Source organism: Saccoglossus kowalevskii, chromosome 12 (assembly GCF_978046115.1).
Source record: "Saccoglossus kowalevskii chromosome 12, keSacKowa6.1, whole genome shotgun sequence".
NCBI lineage: Eukaryota > Metazoa > Hemichordata > Enteropneusta > Harrimaniidae > Saccoglossus > Saccoglossus kowalevskii.
In genome coordinates, this window is record NC_140652.1 from 37,129,745 (window position 1) to 37,152,354 (window position 22,610).

Below are 22,610 nucleotides of genomic sequence, written 5' to 3' on the forward strand. Positions count from 1 at the left end.
TGTGGCTAGAGTGCAAACGAATGCTCAAAATTTGCCAGTGGAGTCAGTGCGTGTAGTGCGTTCAATTATGCCAATTCAGAATATACTACTGCAATTGTCTGCTGTCATGAAAGTGGACCACCCAAAACAAAAAAAAAAACTATTGCAGAAGCTAATTTAAAATTGTATACATTTTTTTCTTGCTGGATTAAAAAATAGACCGCCTAAAATTTCATTACAATGTCAATCAGAACATTTTTCTCAAAAAAAATCAAATTAACAAACTTTGTGCGCCAAATACGATTATTTATTAGTAATGAAAGTATATTTTAAAAGGAGTTTCAAATAAAAACGAACACATCTGCATTCCTTAGTAGCAAATGATCGCGGTAGTGCAATCCGGTTATGCTGCGTTTCACAATTGTTGATTATTACCTAGTAATGATTATAATAACGTGCAAAAAATTCGTTGAATTGTTATGAAATGCAAATAAATTTCAACTTATTTCATCGTAAGGCCAGACTTTTTTTATTCCTTGTTTCTCGAGTTTTTATAAGTCAATTTTTTTGAGGAGGGCGGAAAAAAAATAAAATTAACTCTTTTTTTTTCATTAGATTTGTATGATTCTCAAAGAATTGTAAGTGAGATCATTGATCGGAGAGAAGAAATGAAATAAAATTTTATTCCATGTATAACGTGGTTGGCAATGTCGCCAATGGTGGTACAATTTTCAACATTAATGAGAGATTTCTTGGTTTTTTGGCGACAGAGTTTCAAGGCGTGTCACCACGCCACGCCATGCCATGTTCACCTAGTAGTCTCAAGCAGGCAGTACGCAGAGAGGTCACTGTCAACCAACGCGCATAAAGTATAGATCTGCGCGAGACTTCGGTACTTTGATCATGATACTCCCATGAAAATGCAACTTGGATTTGTTAGGCGGCGGGCCTAAAAAATTAAGATAAAAATAATTTTTTTTAGCAATTTTTTGCACTCACATGTCGGCGAGCGCGAGAAATTACGCAGAAATAAAATTTAATTTTTATTTCATTTTAGGCTCCTGTTCATTCGGTGGGTTCGCGAAACAAGGGATAATAAAAGTCTGGCCTAAGCAAAAGATTACGGTCGAAATTTAAACGTTTGATGCTGTAGAAATTAATATCCGCCATCAAAGGTAACTAATGTTTAAAAATAAGGATACACAAGATAAGCTAAAATGAATTATGATCACAGACAACTCACATAATGTTAATTGTCAGATGTCACATAATGGCAGATTGTGTGCAATTAGTTTAGTCGAAAGTGTTGTACTGTTTATTGTCAATTCTAACAACAATGACAATCAACTACCATGACCAACCAGGGTTGAGTGTCAATTCTTTCGTATTTCATATATATATAGAATGTGATCAGTAGGACATGTATACAGACATAGCGAGGGGTACAAATTGCCATCCCTGTTTTTGCTTGATATGTTAATTGCTGCAAAATTATTTTACAAAAAGAAATTCTAAAATTTAGGTGCAGCACTTCAGGTTGCAATTGACAATTTACAGAACTGACCACACAGCCAATTCCTGGACTAAAACACAATTGATGCGGTAACTAATTTGAAGCAAAAGAAAATTATGACATGCCTGCACTTATACTTTGTACTTACGTTTCTGTCCTTCCTTCACTGGTAAGGGGGGTGTTGGGGGCCTAGGGGAAGTATTTTGGCCCATAAAGTCCACAAAATTACTAGGGAATGAACCCTCTTCTTTAGAAGTTTGGTTAACCCCAGTTAACCATCCTCTTGGATTCTCTGGCATCCCCCTAAACTTCCATGGAAGCCCTTGAACCTTCACAATGTCACCAACTTCCAATGCCAGCTTATCATCTGCTCTTCGCTGATATTGGTGTCTCACTTTATATAAAAATACCATGTCTGCCAAATAACAGTAAAATGATAAGAAGATGCTAATTTTCATAATTATTGTTTAAATGCATCAAAAAATAAATTAAATATACCGATAGGCAGCCACTCGCCTCTCTGTTCTTCAGACATGCATCATGCAGCATACTCACCACGATATAATACACAGGTTTAACGTTGAATAAGTCAATACACTTATAAATCACCGGGAATGACACCAAATCTGTCACAAAGTATGAGACCCTAATATCACTGTCTTCCTTGAGTCATCACTCAAAATAATTCCAAATTACATATGAAAAATATAGATTCTCATCATCATCTGATAACAGTAGAAGCAAAGCATAATCTCTTCCACTGTCAGGGGCGATTTTTAGTTCAAATAACCTCACACATAGTCATTCGCGAATTAAGGTCACATCATAAAGACGCTGTTTCAGTGCTTACGATAACATATGAATTACTATTAGAAGATAAATCATAATAAAGAATATGGTATGACTGCACTTACCTACAACAATCTTCGATTATCCTGGCGATAAATAGACCAGAATCAAGCATGGATCAATCGTCAAAGTAAAGTCGACGAAATGGCACGGAGAGTACAATTGGCGCATAAACGCCCTCACCACGTGATCACTGTTCGTCGCGTCAATGTCACCATAGACGGCGCTCTTTACTAACATTACTTACACAAGCTGTAGTTCGTCATTGATCGTCGCAATGCGTTATTGATCGTCGCAATGCGTTATTGATCGCTGAAATTGGTTATTGATCGTCGCAATGCGTTACTGATCGTCGCAATGCTTTATTGATCGTCGCAATGCGTTATTGATCGTCGCAATGCGTCATTGATCGCCGCAATTTGGTTATTGTTCGCCGCAATGCGTCATTGATCGTCGTAATTGGTTATTGATCGTCGCAATGCGTCATTGATCGCCGAAATTTGGTCATTCTTCGCCGATTGTATATATGGGCCACCGTAAATTCGCGAGTGTGCGTATTTTCGTACAGTGGCGTAAACATTGCTACAATCAAAGACGCGCTGAACAGAAAGTCAATTCTGGGTTAGTACCATTGTCAAATTCTGGGGAGTAGAGGAGTATTTATATGGGAGACGTTACAATAAGAACTATTAATAATGTTCGATTTGCATATACAAATCCTTTATTGGAACAGAGCATGTTCTATATTTACCAAAAAACAAAGTTATTATGTATCTTGACACACAACAGATTCGAAACAATAGAAACCGTCCGATCCGAGCGACCTGCGTTCTTGAAAATCGAGTCTTATCGCCCTTGCGTTTCCGAGCAAAAAAACGTTGAGGCCAAAAACGACCGATTTTCGCCCAATCTTCTATGAATTTTTCATAATTTAGCTAATTGAGTCCAGCGGTTAGATAGGGTATTTATTAGAGACGCCCGGAGAACCAAAATTTGGGACGTGAATCGCTCCGGCGACGAAAATAGCTAAGAGGGTGAGGGACTGCATTTCAAAAACATATTTTATATATAGGGTATATAATAAAACAATCATTAACTTAGTCTGGCGATTTTAATATTTGGACCTCCGATAAAAAATCCTGTATCCGCTCCTGTAGTCGGAACTCGTTTGGCTGTCTGTCGATTTAGCATGATGATTTGTTTCTCTTTGGCGACAACAATGACAAATACTGATAACCCGATAATGCACATTTTTTTCTCTCGATCGGTCCCTCGAGATTATTTATAAGTTTAGAAACAATTTATAGGTTGCCAGAATTCATTCATCCACAATAATTTCTTGAATACATTCTGATCCCTACTGGTAGATTGCTGCTTGATAATTAGAATCGCGTTTGCGTTCGTGATCAAACAACTGTCCGGAACCGAAGAGGGTATAAGAGGTCATCCCATCCCAGAGCAAATGTCAAAGGGTCAAAGTTTGTGCGTTGCGCCCTCAGCGGGCGATACGCTTACTCTGACTTTCAGACTAGTTTAAATGGATATTAACGGTTTAAACGGCGTTCACAACTTAGTGCAATTTGGGTCTCTCGCTCCAACCAAAAATTCCGCTACGATTTTCGTCAGACGTGACAAATATCTACCATTCTCCAACGGGACTGTTTGTTTTGAATAAATTTGCATATTTAATCACACCGCCATCTTAGTCATTTCCGGCTTGTAACTCCAATCCTCGGTATTGTGAAGTTTTCCAATGGGTATTATTCTGTTGACTTCTATGGCGTTTTGACGGCATTTCGGCGAACTCTTCCAGTTTTGACGTATTCTAAGTTCTTCCAGAATGTCATCTAATAATTCATATAGCCAAATGCACAAATTAGTAGTTGTCGGTGGTGGTGGCGTTGGTAAGAGTGCTCTTACCATTCAGTTTATACAGGTAAGACAGACATTATTTTAACTTTAATGTTCCACACTTAAAACAAAACACTGTTGCCTGCTACTGTTTTATACCTATATTTTATAATTAGCAACATTGTGTATTGATAACACTGATTCGATTTAACTCTGGTTGCTGTTTGTCAACAATACCCCACTTACGTTGTCATTCAAGTCGCCGTCGCATTCACTTCCGTGTCTATAAAAATAAGTACCTAATCCGCCCAACATCCAAATGTTTGTAAACTATAATTATAATAAATATGTCCAAACCGACGTTTCCTTGTTTCAATGCGGCCAGTTAAATACATCTTTACAATTCATTCACACCATGCATATTACTTATTTTTCGTCTTCATTTTCACTGTTCTTACTAATGGACACATTTAAAGGGCGTAGGTCGTCTCGACGCGTGTTCAAATTTTCATGTAAACAAACCATGTATTTTACAGTCGTTGTGTACGTTGCTATTAATACCATGTCGAACACGACGTGGTACGACGCCCACTGCCCTTTATTTTTTTTACGGGTGCAATAAAATTATTATTATTCCCCCTCTATCCTGTAACACTAACAGTGAAACAACTGTCCATGTAAGGTCTCTAGGAATAATATTAATAATAATGTGTAGTTTTCTCCACATAAAAGAAAGTTTGAACATTTGAATGGTGTAGATGAATCTTGGAACGAATGCAGATACAGCTTTTTATAGAACAGTAAATTATATTGTTTTTGATATATAAAAATATGAGGTTATCACTGTATAGCTGTATATCATTTCTTTGTACAACTGGTTGATAAAAGTAATGTCATGGCTGGTCTTCCTCTAAGATTAAATTGTTTTAGTCACATTGTTTAATACTACATTTTCAAACTTGTTTCTAATTTGTGAATGGGAAAAAAAAGTCATGAGTTTGTCTTACTAATATGTGTAGAAAAATAAAGAGTACTGCTGTAATATTCACTTTATGTTATACTTGTAGGTTAGCGATAGATTTTCATGATGCTCTTTTAATTTTTTTTTTTTTTTTGCATTTTATGTTTTTAATTATAAAAATTTTAACTATTCAATGTTCTCCCAGGATAAAAAAGAGTGGCTGCGCTCTGGGAGACTGCCATGCTAGTCTGACACTGCCACGTTCAAAATCATTACCGCCATGCTATATTTCTGCAGCATTACTATGCCACAGCTAATGTTTCATGAGACTCTTTCAATTGTACTTCTAAACAATAACAAATACAAGTTTATTTGGGTTTGCATTTATGTTGTTGTAAGTTTCACTGATCATGCCACAGCTGATATAAAAAGTAAAATGTTTTAAGAAAAGGTTATTCCAAAATATCTAAAAGGAAATCTAAAATTTGGCAACTGGTATTGTCCCTATGGGTCTATGGTAAAAAATCACACACACACTTATATAAAGCAGTCTGTACCTTACCGATCACACCACAACTGAAGTCTGATTTCAAAACAAATTAATGTTGATTCCAATGTTGAAAATAAAACTTTAGATGAAAGTACCGTACTAATGGTTGAAACTTCAATAAAATCAAAAAAATTGTTGTAGGCTTTCTACATAAAGCCAAGAAAATTCAATGTCAAGAAGTTAAAATTCCTGTAAAGATTAATAGGTATTGGCGGATTGAACCACTACAGTGTGTGTTTAATAGGCGCCCTTAACAAAAAGGAGGGGAGATGCGACAAAAATAAACGGGCAATCAGCTATCTTGTATCAAAATACAGTAGAGTGTGTTTTTATTTTAAAGGCGACCCAAGCAGAACAGATCACACAGTTTTTCAAGATAAAAAGCCTCACCGATCACCAAAACTGTGGTTGGGTTCGGTTGGCCACATTCCAACTTGAGTAGGATTGTGGCCAACCGAACCCAACCACATATTTGGTGCCGAGACCAGGATTGCAAACTAGGATTTCTCCGGAAGGTTCATCGATTATTTCTGCGAATCTACCTGTACTCACGAGGGAAACCCACGAAGATTTTCATCACCGTCTAGAAAACCCATACCGAACGAGATACAGTTATAAACCAACTCATCGAGTACTTCAAGTTTTACGCTTCGTATGACATTCGTGTTGTCAATCATGCCGCCAAGTCTACAGAATTTGCTGAAGAAGAGAGACAAAGCCAGAACAATTCTAATCAAAGTGATTGCACCAATAGAAACACTCGTCCAGGACTACGACGAACAACTCGACAAAGAAACCATCTACAATGAAATCGTTTACAACCAACCCACATTGAATCGCCTCATGGAACAACTCGTATCCGTTGATGAAGATATCATCAACATAGTTGATCCTTCTGACACGGAATTCAACGAAACCGTGGACTTTGAAGTCGATATTTCAAGAAGATGTACATATATTGCAAAGTTTGTTGACGAGTACAGTGTGTCCGGTTAAATACACATTGCAACAGAAAACAAACAACTCAGGGATCTCGAAGCCGCAACGCAACAGGCAAGTGAACCAATCGCTACCAATCAATCCCAACGCAAAACTGTTCAATTCACCACGAATAGTCAAAAACCTCAAACCGATAATGTGTCCGCGTTCAATGGAACCTTTCGAAACAAAGAATATCAACCGCCAGTTGGAACCAGAAACATCGTTAATAATATGGAATCAAACTTCTCCCGACCTCAGAAACCTCCGCTATGTATCTACTGTAAGGGGAAACACTATACTAACGACTGCAGAATAGTATCAACCCGGGCTGATCGACTTAATATTATTCAACGAAAAAAAATTGTGTTTCAATTGTTTGGGCCGTCACACAGTTAAGGAGTGTCGATCACGTTTCACATGCAGAACTTGTAAGGGTAGACACCACACTTCAATACATTCCGACATGTCAGTTCCCGCTACAGTCTCTAAACCGTCTGAATCACACGTCTACCCATGATAGAAAGCGACAATTTCAAGTTGATGAACATCAGGTAGAATCCAATTCCCTGCAACCTCCAGGAGTGTTGTTAAAAACTGCTCGAATCACTACTTCAGCTAACAGCAATTCGCGAGTCGCCACGGTATTGTTTGATGAAGGCGCGGATAGAAGTTTTATAACAACTAAATTTGCTAACTCGATAAAGGCAAATCCCAACCATGCCGAAATGTTAAATTTGAAATCATTTTCGAACCCTCGCACCGAATACAAGATTATTCCACGTACAACCGTCAGTCTACTAAAAGGAGATGGTGAAAGAATTTCCATAGATCTACTGATTGTTGACGAGATTTCTGACAATCTAGACAACAATATTACACATGACTTACGTAACTTGCAACACTTACAAGGACTGCCCCTAGCACACCCTCCTTCAAACGATGTGACCATGACTATTGACATACTGATTGGAGTAGACAAATACTGGGAGTTTGTTGGTAATCACATCATACAAGGTTGTAGTCCAGTTGCCGTTATCATCTGCTTTTGGATACTTGCTCTCGGGTCCTATAAACACCGGAAAACGCTGTTCATCCAATATACAGACATTCCATGTTTCAACACTGAAATCCCCAGATGAACAACTCGATACAATGATCGCTTCTTATTGGTATTTAGAAACAATCGGATTAAAGGATACACTCACACGTAATGATACTAAATCCATGTCACACAATGAACAATATCGAAATTATACTGATCATTGTCTTACCGAACATGACGGTCATTTCAACGCAAAACTATCCATGGAAGACTAACCACGCAACCCTTCCAACCAACTTTGATTCTACTCGAGCACGTACCCGTAATACGATCGCTAAAATGCCATCTTCTTACCGTCTACGATAATATTATACGCGAACAAATCGAGAAAGGGTACATTGAAGAAGTAACGCAAGATAATTCTGAAGTAGAACATTATTTACCCCATCGTTCTGTAAAGAAAGACAGTAAAACCATGCCAATACGAATAGTGTATGACTGCTCAGCGACCCCAGGTAAGGGTCAACCAAATTTGAATCAATGTCTGGACACGGGTCCCCCCATGCTAAACTCATTAACGTCAATTCTACTCCGATTCAGGGCAAATCCAATCGCGCTTACAGCAGACATCGAAAAGGCATTCTTGCAAATCAAACTCGACGAAAGGGATCGAAAGTTTACCAAATTTCTTTGGTTGTCGAACGCTGACGATATTAACAGTAGTTTCAAAACATACCAGTTCGCATCCGTGTTATTCGGAGCAACTTGTTTACCTTTTATACTCAACGCTGTGATAAGAAACCTAATAGATAGTCACATTCATAAACCGGTTACGGGTAGCACGTGACATACAACAAAATATCTACGTCGACGATGTTGTTTCAGGATGCAGTAATACTATCGAAGCAATCAATTTCTATGAACAATCGACCTCCATATTTGCAACACGCAAATTTAATCTACACTTGTGGAATACGAACGATTCTTTCTTGCACACTGTCATGAACAACGACTGCCGATCCAACATGAATACAAATGTTAGTGTACTTGGCCTCCGATGGAACTCAGATGACGACACGCTGAGAGTAAAACCACCCAAAATGCCCGATTTTGGCTCCTATACCATGAAGCGCGACATTGTCGGATACTCGGCGAGCCTGTACGACCCGTTAGGACTGTTCTCTCCGATACAAATAAGAGCAAAATTGCTAATACAAACTCTTTGGTTGTTCAATCACAATTGGGACATGCCTATAACCAAAGAATTTGACGCAAATTGCACATGATCTCTATGAAGTTACTGACATTGATATTTCTAGACGATACATGTATTTCAAAAACAATCCTACAAGTGTTGAAATACATGCCTTCTCAGACGCCTCTAAAAGGGCATATGATGGTGTGATATATCTAGCTACGGACACTGAATCTGCAATTATCATGGCTAAGACTCGTGTATCTCCAATCAATAAACAAGCCCTGACACTGCCACGCCTGGAATTAATGGGTGTAGTGATAGCCACCCGTCTCAGTCAATTTGTATCTCAATCTCGCGAAAGCAAATACAAAATTATTCGTTACAATCTTTGGTCTGATAGCCAAATCGTGCTTCATTGGTTGAATGGCCATGGAACTCAAGATACATTCACACGAAACCGCGTCACAGAGATCAACTTTTTCAAACAGGAATTACGCTACAATGTATGTTCCAACGACTCAGAACCCCACCGATTTCTTAACTAGAGGGATTACTCCTAAAGATTTGTCAACGTTTCAACTCTGGTGGCATGGGCCACCATGGCTAAGCTCACACGAACATTGGCCGAAATGTGATCTACAAGTGAAGTCTCTGCAAATACTGTCAATCATGTTGCTACTGAAATCACTTCTACATCGCATCAATCCCCAATCCATGAGAATTCAAATTCATCAATTAATGTGTGTGAAACTACGGAAACAACCCATGGCATCGACAAACTCTTAGATATGACATCATTCTATGGATACGAACAGTACAACGATCTCATTACTATTAACGGACTCATCCGAAATAATTCTAAACTAGGATCAATAAACCGCCAACTAAAATTATTTATCGACAGTCAACAAATACTCAGGACAGGCGGAAGACTTCAAAATACTGAATTGTGCCCTATGATACGATGCACCCAATAATATTACCCGGAAAAGATCACTTCACCACACTTGTTATCTGCAATGCCCATGTGCGGTTACAACACAGCAGCGCTCTCGCTACAATTACCAGTCTACGCGAACGATACTGGATAACATTCATTCAACGTTTCGTAAACACAGTTCTAAATAAGTGTGTGGTATGTAAGAAGGTGGATGTCCCTCCGTATTCACGACCGATTCCAGCTTTGCTTCCAGAATTCCGTGTGAAGCGAGCGAATCCTTTTTCTGTCTGTGGGATTGATTATACCGGACATTTGTTTGTGAAAAACATACATGATAACACGATTATAAAGACATATATTTGTTTGTTTACTTGCGCCATAACCCGTGCTGTTCATCTAGAACTCGTCAAGGACTTGACGACTGCCTCATTCATACTGGCATTGAGACGATTTACTGCCCGTCGGTCAACACCACAGTTGATCATTTCAGACAATGCTACCACATTTATTTCAGCCACTAACGAGATAAACACTACCATGGCTGATTCCTCTGTTCAGTGGTACTTGGCAGATAATCGGATAACTTAGCGATTTATTCCAAAACGTTCTCCCTGGGTGGGAGGCTTTTATGAAAGACTCATAGGTATAACGAAAACAAGTTTGAAGAAGGTACTAGGTCGTACCTGTATTTCGTACGTCGAAATGGAGACTAATAGCAGAGATCGAAGCTGCTATAAACGATCGTTCCTTAATGTACTTATCAACAAGTATCGACGATCTAACACCGCTTACACCTTCACATCTCATTAATGGGCGAACCATTCGAAGTTTACCTCGCGTTTCTGTCACAGATCATAACTCCAACTTTTCGATGAATTCTAATACTGTCAACCGTCGTTATCGTTATTTGACTGTGTTACATGATGCTTTCTGGAGGCGATGGTCATCTGAATACATAACATCCCTATGCGAGAGACATTTAAATCAAATCAAAGGTGTTAAATCAAACACAGTTAAAGTTGGCAACATTGTGTTAATCTATGATGATGTGCGAAAGCGAATTCATTGGCATATGGCCAAGGTGACCAAATTGCTGACGGGCGCTGATGGTATAACACGTGCAGTTGAACTCAAAACCAAATACGGTTCAACGAATCGTGCCATTTCACAATTGTATCCCTTAGAATTATCGGCAGAATCTTCGGACAAATCACCGGATCAGACTGAAAACAAAATACCTGAACAATCATCACAATCACCAATTAACAATTCACGTTCAAAGAGAGTATCAGCAGAACATGCAAACAGAAGGATTACCCAGCTATATGAAGATGATCTGGTGTGAAAGCTGATAAATAAACTTTTATAAACGTTTCACTCCTGTACAGTGATATTTTATTCAGCGTCTCTTTTCAGAGTCACACTTCCATTATTGTTGTTGTTAATTAGTTTATTGAATTTTTTAAACTTTTAACTTTGAGGTTTATTAACCATTTCTATTGTTAAACCCACTATGCTTATATATTGCTTTAGAAGGCAACTTTTGCCTGCCGCCAGTATATCGTTGAAACCATAATAAGCCATAGGTGTTGACTGAGATTCCATTATTAATTCAGAACGCAGTCACTGATTGGTTAATCTTCGTCTGCGTGGAAAACGCCGTAATGTTCTATTTCACTTTTAAAGTTGAACAGTAGTTGTGTTCCAGTTTGTTGGTCCGTGCTCAACTGTGGGTCAGTTCTACAAGTTTATGTATTTATCAGTTTGTTGAAGAGTGTCGTTCGCAAATAAATGCAGTTCATGTTATCAATTGATTTGTGAGAGTTTAAGGTAAAGTTCCGCTGAAATCCTACTCAAGTTGGAATGTTGCCCAACCGAACCCAACCACAAAACCTATGCAATTGAGGCAAAAGCTAAAAAAGATGAGTTTGTTGCAACATGGACAGGGAGTGGCAAATCACAAATATTGTGTAACAGTTCAACTCTTGATCGATCAGTCGAGTAGATTTTCTTTCAGAGTTGATAGTTTCACTACTTTGTTAAAACATGGTCGACATAAATATTTGTCACTTTGCTGATGATGTGTGCCACAAACAGCCTGCAACGTTGACATAAAAATTTGAGGAATAGTGGGTGAAAAAATGCAGCGTCGGTTTTTGGAGTTTGGCAAACCTAAGCACACTCTATACGCATGGTTACTTAAAGAATTGTGAAGTAACCGTGCTACATGTCGCCATGTTCGACACTTTGTTCTTTAGCTTACCTGCAATGTTACACAGCGTCTAATTGAACGCCTTTCCAACAGTCGCATCCAATCAAACTTGACCATTTGTTTAACATAAAACACGTGTTTACCCAGGCTGATCCCGCACGGGTTGGTGGAGTAGGCAGACAAACTGTGCGATTCAGACGATGTTTTCCAATAGACATTGCAACAATAATAAATTTGAGCAATTTGCATTTCAGCAATGTTTAGAACTGGTTTATTTTTTAAATTCCAACTGTTTAACATTTTAAATGGAATTGTTGTTTTATTTGATGTCCAATTTTTTCCATAACTGAAAAATAAACAAATATTCTTACTTGAATAAAAAATGTATTTACACATGTTACCAAGCTCATTAATATTTATGAGTAACCAGCATTTGAGATCTCGAGCTGGCAAGATCCCTATCAACAGCCCATTGGATATCAGGGGTGTGATATCAAAAATACTGTGGAATACTTTATTTTCGCTGGATTTAGTTTTCGCTGAAAAGGCTTTTTGGGCGTTTTGTATGGAATTTATTTTCACTGATTTTTGATGAGTTTAATGTGAAATATAGGAAAAAAAGTATATTCGCTGGATTTTATTTTCACGGAATCATCCCTTCAGCGAAAATAGCGAAAATAAAGTATTCTACAGTATCCAATATGCTGTTTGACATGGAAAAGACATGATAATAAACTAATTTGTATGCATGTAACTAGATTGTTAACATTCAAACTTTACACATACATCATATATCTTTGGATAGACTGTAATTCATTTCAAGTATTGTGATTGTTTTATGGAGACAATAAACAATTAACAAACATACAAATTTAATAAAATACTGTAGAATACTCCGCTGTACTGTAGTAGTCTTGAACACCAAGAAAAATATTTTCAACTTTGAGGCACATGTGTTTTATTAGGAAACCTGTTGTAATGTAATTCATGTAGGGTTGCCAACTCTTTATTTGGGCTAAACACTCAGCATAAAATAATAATATAAGTGAAAATGAATGAAAATAATATAAGTGATTAACGCTGTTATTAAGTGAACACTGCCATGTCCAATGACAAAATCTCGTTTTGGTTTTCAGTCATATTTTGTACAAGATTATGATCCTACTATAGAAGATTCCTACATGAAGCAATGCGTTATAGATGAAGCAGTAGCAAGACTAGATAGTGAGTATATATTTGATATAATTCCTATACAAATCAATGTGTCATAGATGAAGCAGTAGAAAGACTAGATAGTGTGTATATATTTCATATAATTCCTATACAAATCAATGTGTCATAGATGAAGCAGTAGCAAGACTAGATAGTGTGTATATATTTCATATAATTCCTACACAAAGCAATGTGTCATAGATGAAGCAGTAGTAAGACTAGATAGTTAGTATATATTTCATATAATTCCTACACAAAGCAATGTGTCATAGATGAAGCAGTAGTAAGACTAGATAGTGAGTATATATTTTATATAATTCCTATACAAAGCAATGTGTCATAGATGAAGCAGTAGCAAGACTAGATAGTGAGTATATATTTCATATAATTCCTACACAAAGCAATGTGTCATAGATGAAGCAGTAGTAAGACTAGATAGTGAGTATATATTTCATATAATTCCTATACAAAGCAATGTGTTATAGATGAAGCAGTAGTAAGACTAGATAGTGTGTATATATTTCATATAATTCCTATACAAATCAATGTGTCATAGATGAAGCAGTAGTAAGACTAGATAGTGTGTATATATTTCATATAATTCCTATACAAAGCAATGTGTTATAGATGAAGCAGTAGTAAGACTAGATAGTGTGTATATATTTCATATAATTCCTATACAAATCAATGTGTCATAGATGAAGCAGTAGTAAGACTAGATAGTGAGTATATATTTCATATAATTCCTACACAAAGCAATGTGTCATAGATGAAGCAGTAGTAAGACTAGATAGTGTGTATATATTTCATATAATTCCTATACAAATCAATGTGTCATAGATGAAGCAGTAGTAAGACTAGATAGTGAGTATATATTTCATATAATTCCTATACAAAGCAATGTGTCATAGATGAAGCAGTAGCAAGACTAGATAGTGAGTATATATTTCATATAATTCCTATACAAAGCAATGTGTTATAGATGAAGCAGTAGTAAGACTAGATAGTGTGTATATATTTCATATAATTCCTATACAAAGCAATGTGTTATAGATGAAGCAGTAGTAAGACTAGATAGTGTGTATATATTTCATATAATTCCTACACAAAGCAATGTGTCATAGATGAAGCAGTAGCAAGACTAGATAGTGTGTATATATTTTATATAATTCCTACACAAAGCAATGTGTCATAGATGAAGCAGTAGCAAGACTAGATAGTGTGTATATATTTTATATAATTCCTATACAAAGCAATGTGTTATAGATGAAGCAGTAGTAAGACTAGATAGTGAGTATATATTTTATATAATTCCTACACAAAGCAATGTGTCATAGATGAAGCAGTAGCAAGACTAGATAGTGTGTATATATTTCATATAATTCCTATACAAAGCAATGTGTCATAGATGGAGCAGTAGCAAGACTAGATAGCGAGTATATATTTCATATAATTCCTACACAAAGCAATGTGTCATAGATGAAGCAGTAGTAAGACTAGATAGTAAGTATATATTTCATATACAATGTACATGTCTATTCATGTAAAGTGAGTATACATGTCTAACCATATGTATTTGTTTTGTAGTTTTAGATACTGCTGGTCAAGAACAGTTTAGTGCAATGAGAGAGCAGTATATGAGAACTGGGGAAGGTTTTCTTTTAGTGTATTCAGTTATTGACAGGGGAAGGTAAGTGAATATACTATTAATCTCATCAGATACGTCACCAAACAAGGCAGCAACTATTGATTTCTGGTTTATTTATCCTCATGCCTACTTAAATTAAAGGGAACCCTGATTTTATTTAAAAGGCAGTCGTCACACTACCTCCTGCTCAATATTGGACTCAACCCGTGTAAAGTAAATTGCATGCTTGGGCGCTCTGTCATACGATCAAGGGTCACAATAGCCATATTCAGTCCTTATAGCTTTTATCATATACCTTGTAAGGTTTTTTTTAAATAAATTGTATTAAACTACAGGTGTTTCATATATCTCGGTTATTTATCTTATTTCTACCATTCATTATGTTTATTGATATTCCTGTGCTTGACGTCACAACATCAACAATACAGACAATCGTTCTAACATTTGTTCACACTGTCAAATTCTTCAAAGAGAAACATGTAATATCTTGAATATGCTTAGATTCAGCCTGTGTTTAGAAGCTTGTTGTAGCAATTGTAATAATTGTTAGCTCCGCTGTCAACTTATCATACGAGTGATTGTCTGGCGTCGTACGATCAATGCTTTATTTTTAAACTTCTTCTTGAAAACTACAAGCCTGAATGCTTTTATACTTGGTGTATATGTACCTTGGGTAGGTCTCTCTTAGATTTGTTCATTTCATGATGATATCTTCAATTCTATAATTTTGATGAATATTTTTGTCATTTTGGGGAAAACTTCACTTGCAAGTCCGATTGCTTTGATAATTCGATTGCAGATCTCTGATTTGCATACTTTCTTTCATTTTCTAAATGTCATTGTACGTGTTGTCCTAGTTTGTCACTATCTGGTTTTCATGCTGAGAATGATGCTGACCAGCATTGAGAGTGCTATAAACTTGAAAATACCATAGAAATCATGTTTGCCAATTTATGTCCTTGCCAGAAACTGATTAAATTATGTGTTGCAACTTTCAAATGACAACAAGCAAAGGCAGTGTCATTCATTACTTTTTTTTGTTTTTGTTTTGAGTAGCATAAACAGAATGTGAGCTCTGCTTTGACCACGATATATTGGAGTGGGAGTGGTTTTGACAGAATTTTCAAATTAAGGGTTTTCTAAATCGTCAGAAAGTGTTTAAAGAAGGTGCTCAAAAAGTCTACTAATGTGTTCTTTACAAGTTATTACCTCATTGGGCGACTAGTTCCATTGTTTACAAATTGTAGATATGATCAAGAAATGAATCAATCTGACAGAGGTCAACCCAAGGCCTTACATACAAAAGTATCAAATCAATTGAGCTGGTTGTTTTAAAAAAAAAGTTGAAAATAAATTTGTTGACATTGGTGACAGACAGTCACCTACAGTGAAATGAAGAGCTTTGCTCAGTCACCACTGATTATAGCGTAGCTGACAAAAGAGATTAAATAAAAAAATAAACTGAATAAAGACAACACAGACAATGACAAGAATTAATTAATTCTAGATAAACTTAATAGAGAATTAGATTATCATTAAAGTTCTAGTAGAACCCATACCAAATGTGTTTAGTTTCATTACCCAAGACAAGTCTTGTAGAACCCATACCAAATATGTTTGGTTTCATTACCCAAGACAAGCCTAGTAGAACCCTTACCAAATATGTTTGGTTTCATTACCCAAGACAAGCTCTGTAGAACCCATACCAAATATGTTTGGTTTCATTACCCAAGACAAGCCTAGTAGAACCCATACCAAATATGTTTGGTTTCATTACCCAAGACAAGCTCTGTAGAACCCATACCAAATATGTTTGGTTTCATTACCCAAGACAAGCCTAGTAGAACTCATAACAAATATGTTTGGTTTCATTACCCAAGACAAGCCTTGTAGAACCCATACCAAATATGTTTGGTTTCATTACCCAAGACAAGCCTAGTAGAACCCTTACCAAATATGTTAGGTTTCATTACCCAAGACAAGCCTAGTAGAACCCTTACCAAATATGTTTTGTTTCATTACCTAAGACAAGCCTTGTAGAACCCATACCAAATATGTTTGGTTTCATTACCCAAGACAAGCCTAGTAGAACCCATACCAAATATGTTTGGTTTCATTACCCAAGACAAGCCTTGTAGAACCCATACCAAATATGTTTGGTTTCATTACCCAAGACAAGCCTAGTAGAACCCATACCAAATATGTTTGGTTTCATTACCCAAGACAAGCCTAGTAGAACCCATACCAAATATGTTTGGTTTCATTACCCAAGACAAGCCTAGTAGAACCCATACCAAATATGTTTGGTTTCATTACCCAAGACAAGCCTAGTAGAACCCATACCAAATATGTTTGGTTTCATTACCCAAGACAAGCTCTGTAGAACCCTTACCAAATATGTTTGGTTTCATTACCCAAGACAAGCCTAGTAGAACCCATACCAAATATGTTTGGTTTCATTACCCAAGACAAGCCTAGTAGAACCCATACCAAATATGTTTGGTTTCATTACCCAAGACAAGCCTAGTAGAACCCATACCAAATATGTTTGGTTTCATTACCCAAGACAAGCTCTGTAGAACCCATACCAAATATGTTTGGTTTCATTACCCAAGACAAGCCTAGTAGAACTCATAACAAATATGTTTGGTTTCATTACCCAAGACAAGCCTTGTAGAACCCATACCAAATATGTTTGGTTTCATTACCCAAGACAAGCCTAGTAGAACCCTTACCAAATATGTTAGGTTTCATTACCCAAGACAAGCCTAGTAGAACCCTTACCAAATATGTTTTGTTTCATTACCTAAGACAAGCCTTGTAGAACCCTTACCAAATATGTTTGGTTTCATTACCCAAGACAAGCCTAGTAGAACCCATACCAAATATGTTTGGTTTCATTACCCAAGACAAGCTCTGTAGAACCCTTACCAAATATGTTTGGTTTCATTACCCAAGACAAGCCTAGTAGAACCCATACCAAATATGTTTGGTTTCATTACCCAAGACAAGCCTAGTAGAACCCATACCAAATATGTTTGGTTTCATTACCCAAGACAAGCCTAGTAGAACCCATACCAAATATGTTTGGTTTCATTACCCAAGACAAGCCTAGTAGAACCCATACCAAATATGTTTGGTTTCATTACCCAAGACAAGCCTAGTAGAACCCATACCAAATATGTTTGGTTTCATTACCCAAGACAAGCCTAGTAGAACCCATACCAAATATGTTTGGTTTCATTACCCAAGACAAGCTCTGTAGAACCCATACCAAATATGTTTGGTTTCATTACCCAAGACAAGCCTAGTAGAACCCATACCAAATATGTTTGGTTTCATTACCCAAGACAAGCCTAGTAGAACCCATACCAAATATGTTTGGTTTCATTACCCAAGACAAGCCTAGTAGAACCCATACCAAATATGTTTGGTTTCATTACCCAAGACAAGCCTAGTAGAACCCATACCAAATATGTTTGGTTTCATTACCCAAGACAAGCCTAGTAGAACCCATACCAAATATGTTTGGTTTCATTACCCAAGACAAGCCTCGTAGAACCCATACCAAATATGTTTGGTTTCATTACCCAAGACAAGCCTCGTAGAACCCATACCAAATATGTTTGGTTTCATTACCCAAGACAAGCCTTTTAGAACCCATACAAAGTATGTTTGGTTTCATTACCCAAGACAAGCCTAGTAGAACCCATACCAAATATGTTTGGTTTCATTACCCAAGACAAGCCTAGTAGAACCCATACCAAATATGTTTGGTTTCATTACCCAAGACAAGCCTTGCAGAACCCATACCAAATATGTTTGGTTTCACTACCCAAGACAAGCCTTGTAGAACCCTTACCAAATATGTTTGGTTTCATTACCCAAGACAAGCCTAGTAGAACCCATACCAAATATGTTTGGTTTCATTACCCAAGACAAGCTCTGTAGAACCCATACCAAATATGTTTGGTTTCATTACCCAAGACAAGCCTTGTAGAACCCATACCAAATATGTTTGGTTTCATTACCCAAGACAAGCTCTGTAGAACCCATACCAAATATGTTAGGTTTCATTACCCAAGACAAGCCCTGTAGAACCCATACCAAATATGTTAGGTTTCATTACCCAAGACAAGCCTTGCAGAACCCTTACCAAATATGTTAGGTTTCTTTACCCAAGACAAGCCTTGTAGAACCCATACCAAATATGTTTGGTTTCATTACCCAAGACAAGCCTAGTAGAACCCATACCAAATATGTTTGGTTTCATTACCCAAGACAAGCCTAGTAGAACCCATACCAAATATGTTTGGTTTCATTACCCAAGACAAGCTCTGTAGAACCCATACCAAATATGTTTGGTTTCATTACCCAAGACAAGCCTTGCAGAACCCATACCAAATATGTTTGGTTTCACTACCCAAGACAAGCCTTGTAGAACCCTTACCAAATATGTTTGGTTTCATTACCCAAGACAAGCCTAGTAGAACCCATACCAAATATGTTTGGTTTCATTACCCAAGACAAGCCTAGTAGAACCCATACTAAATATGTTTGGTTTCATTACCCAAGACAAGCTCTGTAGAACCCATACCAAATATGTTTGGTTTCATTACCCAAGACAAGCCTTGCAGAACCCATACCAAATATGTTTGGTTTCACTACCCAAGACAAGCCTTGTAGAACCCTTACCAAATATGTTTGGTTTCATTACCCAAGACAAGCTCTGTAGAACCCATACCAAATATGTTTGGTTTCATTACCCAAGACAAGCCTTGCAGAACCCATACCAAATATGTTTGGTTTCACTACCCAAGACAAGCCTTGTAGAACCCTTACCAAATATGTTTGGTTTCATTACCCAAGACAAGCCTAGTAGAACCCATACCAAATATGTTTGGTTTCATTACCCAAGACAAGCCTAGTAGAACCCATACCAAATATGTTTGGTTTCATTACCCAAGACAAGCCTAGTAGAACCCATACCAAATATGTTTGGTTTCATTACCCAAGACAAGCCTAGTAGAACCCATACCAAATATGTTTGGTTTCATTACCCAAGACAAGCTCTGTAGAACCCATACCAAATATGTTTGGTTTCATTACCCAAGACAAGCCTTGCAGAACCCATACCAAATATGTTTGGTTTCACTACCCAAGACAAGCCTTGTAGAACCCTTACCAAATATGTTTGGTTTCATTACCCAAGACAAGCCTAGTAGAACCCATACCAAATATGTTTGGTTTCATTACCCAAGACAAGCCTAGTAGAACCCATACCAAATATGTTTGGTTTCATTACCCAAGACAAGCCTAGTAGAACCCATACCAAATATGTTTGGTTTCATTACCCAAGACAAGCCTAGTAGAACCCATACCAAATATGTTTGGTTTCATTACCCAAGACAAGCTCTGTAGAACCCATACCAAATATGTTTGGTTTCATTACCCAAGACAAGCCTTGCAGAACCCATACCAAATATGTTTGGTTTCACTACCCAAGACAAGCCTTGTAGAACCCTTACCAAATATGTTTGGTTTCATTACCCAAGACAAGCCTAGTAGAACCCATACCAAATATGTTTGGTTTCATTACCCAAGACAAGCCTAGTAGAACCCATACTAAATATGTTTGGTTTCATTACACAAGACAAGCTCTGTAGAACCCATACCAAATATGTTTGGTTTCATTACCCAAGACAAGCCTAGTAGAACCCTTACCAAATATGTTTGGTTTCATTACCCAAGACAAGCCTTATAGAACCCATACCAAATGTTTGGTTTCATTACCCAAGACAAGCCTAGTAGAACCCATACCAAATATGTTTGGATTCATTACCCAAGACAAGCTCTGTAGAACCCTTAACAAATATGTTTGGTTTCATTACCCAAGACAAGCCTTGTAGAACCCATACCAAATATGTTTGGTTTCATTACCAAAGACACGCCTAGTAGAACTCATACCAAATATGTTTGGTTTCAATACCTAAGACAAGCCTAGTAGAACCCATACCAAATATGTTAGGTTTCATTACCCAAGACAAGCCTTGTAGAACCATACCAAATATGTTAGGTTTCATTACCCAAGACAAGCCTAGTAGAACCCATACCAAATATGTTAGGTTTCATTACCCAAGACAAGCCTTGTAGAACCCATATCAAATATGTTTGGTTTCATTACCCAAGACAAGCCTAGTAGAACCCTTACCAAATATGTTAGGTTTCATTACCCAAGACAAGCCTAGTAGAACCCTTACCAAATATGTTAGGTTTCATTACCCAAGACAAGCCTAGTAGAACCCTTACCAAATATGTTTGGTTTCATTACCCAAGACAAGCTCTGTAGAACCCTTACCAAATATGTTTGGTTTCATTACCCAAGACAAGCCTAGTAGAACCCATACCAAATATGTTTGGTTTCATTACCCAAGACAAGCCTAGTAGAACCCATACCGAATATGTTTGGTTTCATTACCCAAGACAAGCCTAGTAGAACCCATACCAAATATGTTTGGTTTCATTACCCAAGACAAGCCTAGTAGAACCCATACCAAATATGTTTGGTTTCATTACTTAAGAAAAGCTCTGTAGAACCCATACCAAATATGTTTGGTTTCATTACTCAAGACAAGCCTTGTAGAATCCATACCAAATATGTTTGGTTTCATTACCTAAGACAAGCCTAGTAGAACCCTTACCAAATATGTTTGGTTTCATTACACAAGACAAGCCGAGTAGAACCATACAAAATATGTTTGGTTTCATTACCCAAGACAAGCTCTGTAGAACCCTTAACAAATATGTTTGGTTTCATTACCCAAGACAAGCCTAGTAGAACCCATACCAAATATGTTTGGTTTCATTACCCAAGACAAGCCTAGTAGAACCCATACCAAATATGTTTGGTTTCATTACTTAAGAAAAGCTCTGTAGAACCCATACCAAATATGTTTGGTTTCATTACTCAAGACAAGCCTTGTAGAATCCATACCAAATATGTTTGGTTTCATTACCTAAGACAAGCCTAGTAGAACCCTTACCAAATATGTTTGGTTTCATTACACAAGACAAGCCTTGTAGAACCCATACCAAATATGTTTGGTTTCATTACCCAAGACAAGCTCTGTAGAACCCATACCAAATATGTTTGGTTTCATTACCCAAGACAAGCCTTGTAGAACCCATACCAAATATGTTAGGTTTCATTACCCAAGACAAGCCTTGTAGAACCCATACCAAATATGTTAGGTTTCATTACCAAAGACAAGCCTTGTAGAACCCATACCAAATATGTTTGGTTTCATTACCCAAGACACGCCTAGTAGAACTCATACCAAATATGTTTGGTTTCATTACCCAAGACAAGCCTTGTAGAACCCATACCAAATATGTTTGGTTTCATTACCCAAGACAAGCCTTGTAGAACCCATACCAAATATGTTTGGTTTCATTACCCAAGACAAGCCTTGTAGAACCCATACCAAATATGTTTGGTTTCATTACCTAAGACAAGCCTAGTAGAACCCATACCAAATATGTTTGGTTTCATTACCCAAGACAAGCTCTGTAGAACCCATACCAAATATGTTTGGATTCATTACCCAAGACAAGCCTTGTAGAACCCATACCAAATATGTTTGGTTTCATTACCAAAGACACGCCTAGTAGAAC

At 37.1% G+C, this 22,610-nt stretch overlaps 1 protein-coding gene across 1 annotated transcript in view; it reads left to right on the forward strand.

Moving 5' to 3' along the window:
• Positions 1-4,061: 4,061 nt before the first annotated feature.
• Positions 4,062-22,610, forward strand: part of LOC146735845 (ras-related protein R-Ras2-like) — a 31,277-nt gene continuing 12,728 nt past the window's right edge. Inside the window, exons 1-3 of the mRNA XM_085506259.1 lie at positions 4,062-4,277; positions 13,213-13,300; positions 14,876-14,978. Of these exons, the coding sequence (XP_085362385.1) occupies positions 4,182-4,277; positions 13,213-13,300; positions 14,876-14,978 (287 nt within the window). The 5' untranslated portion in view covers positions 4,062-4,181. The remainder of the gene's footprint in view (positions 4,278-13,212; positions 13,301-14,875; positions 14,979-22,610) is intronic.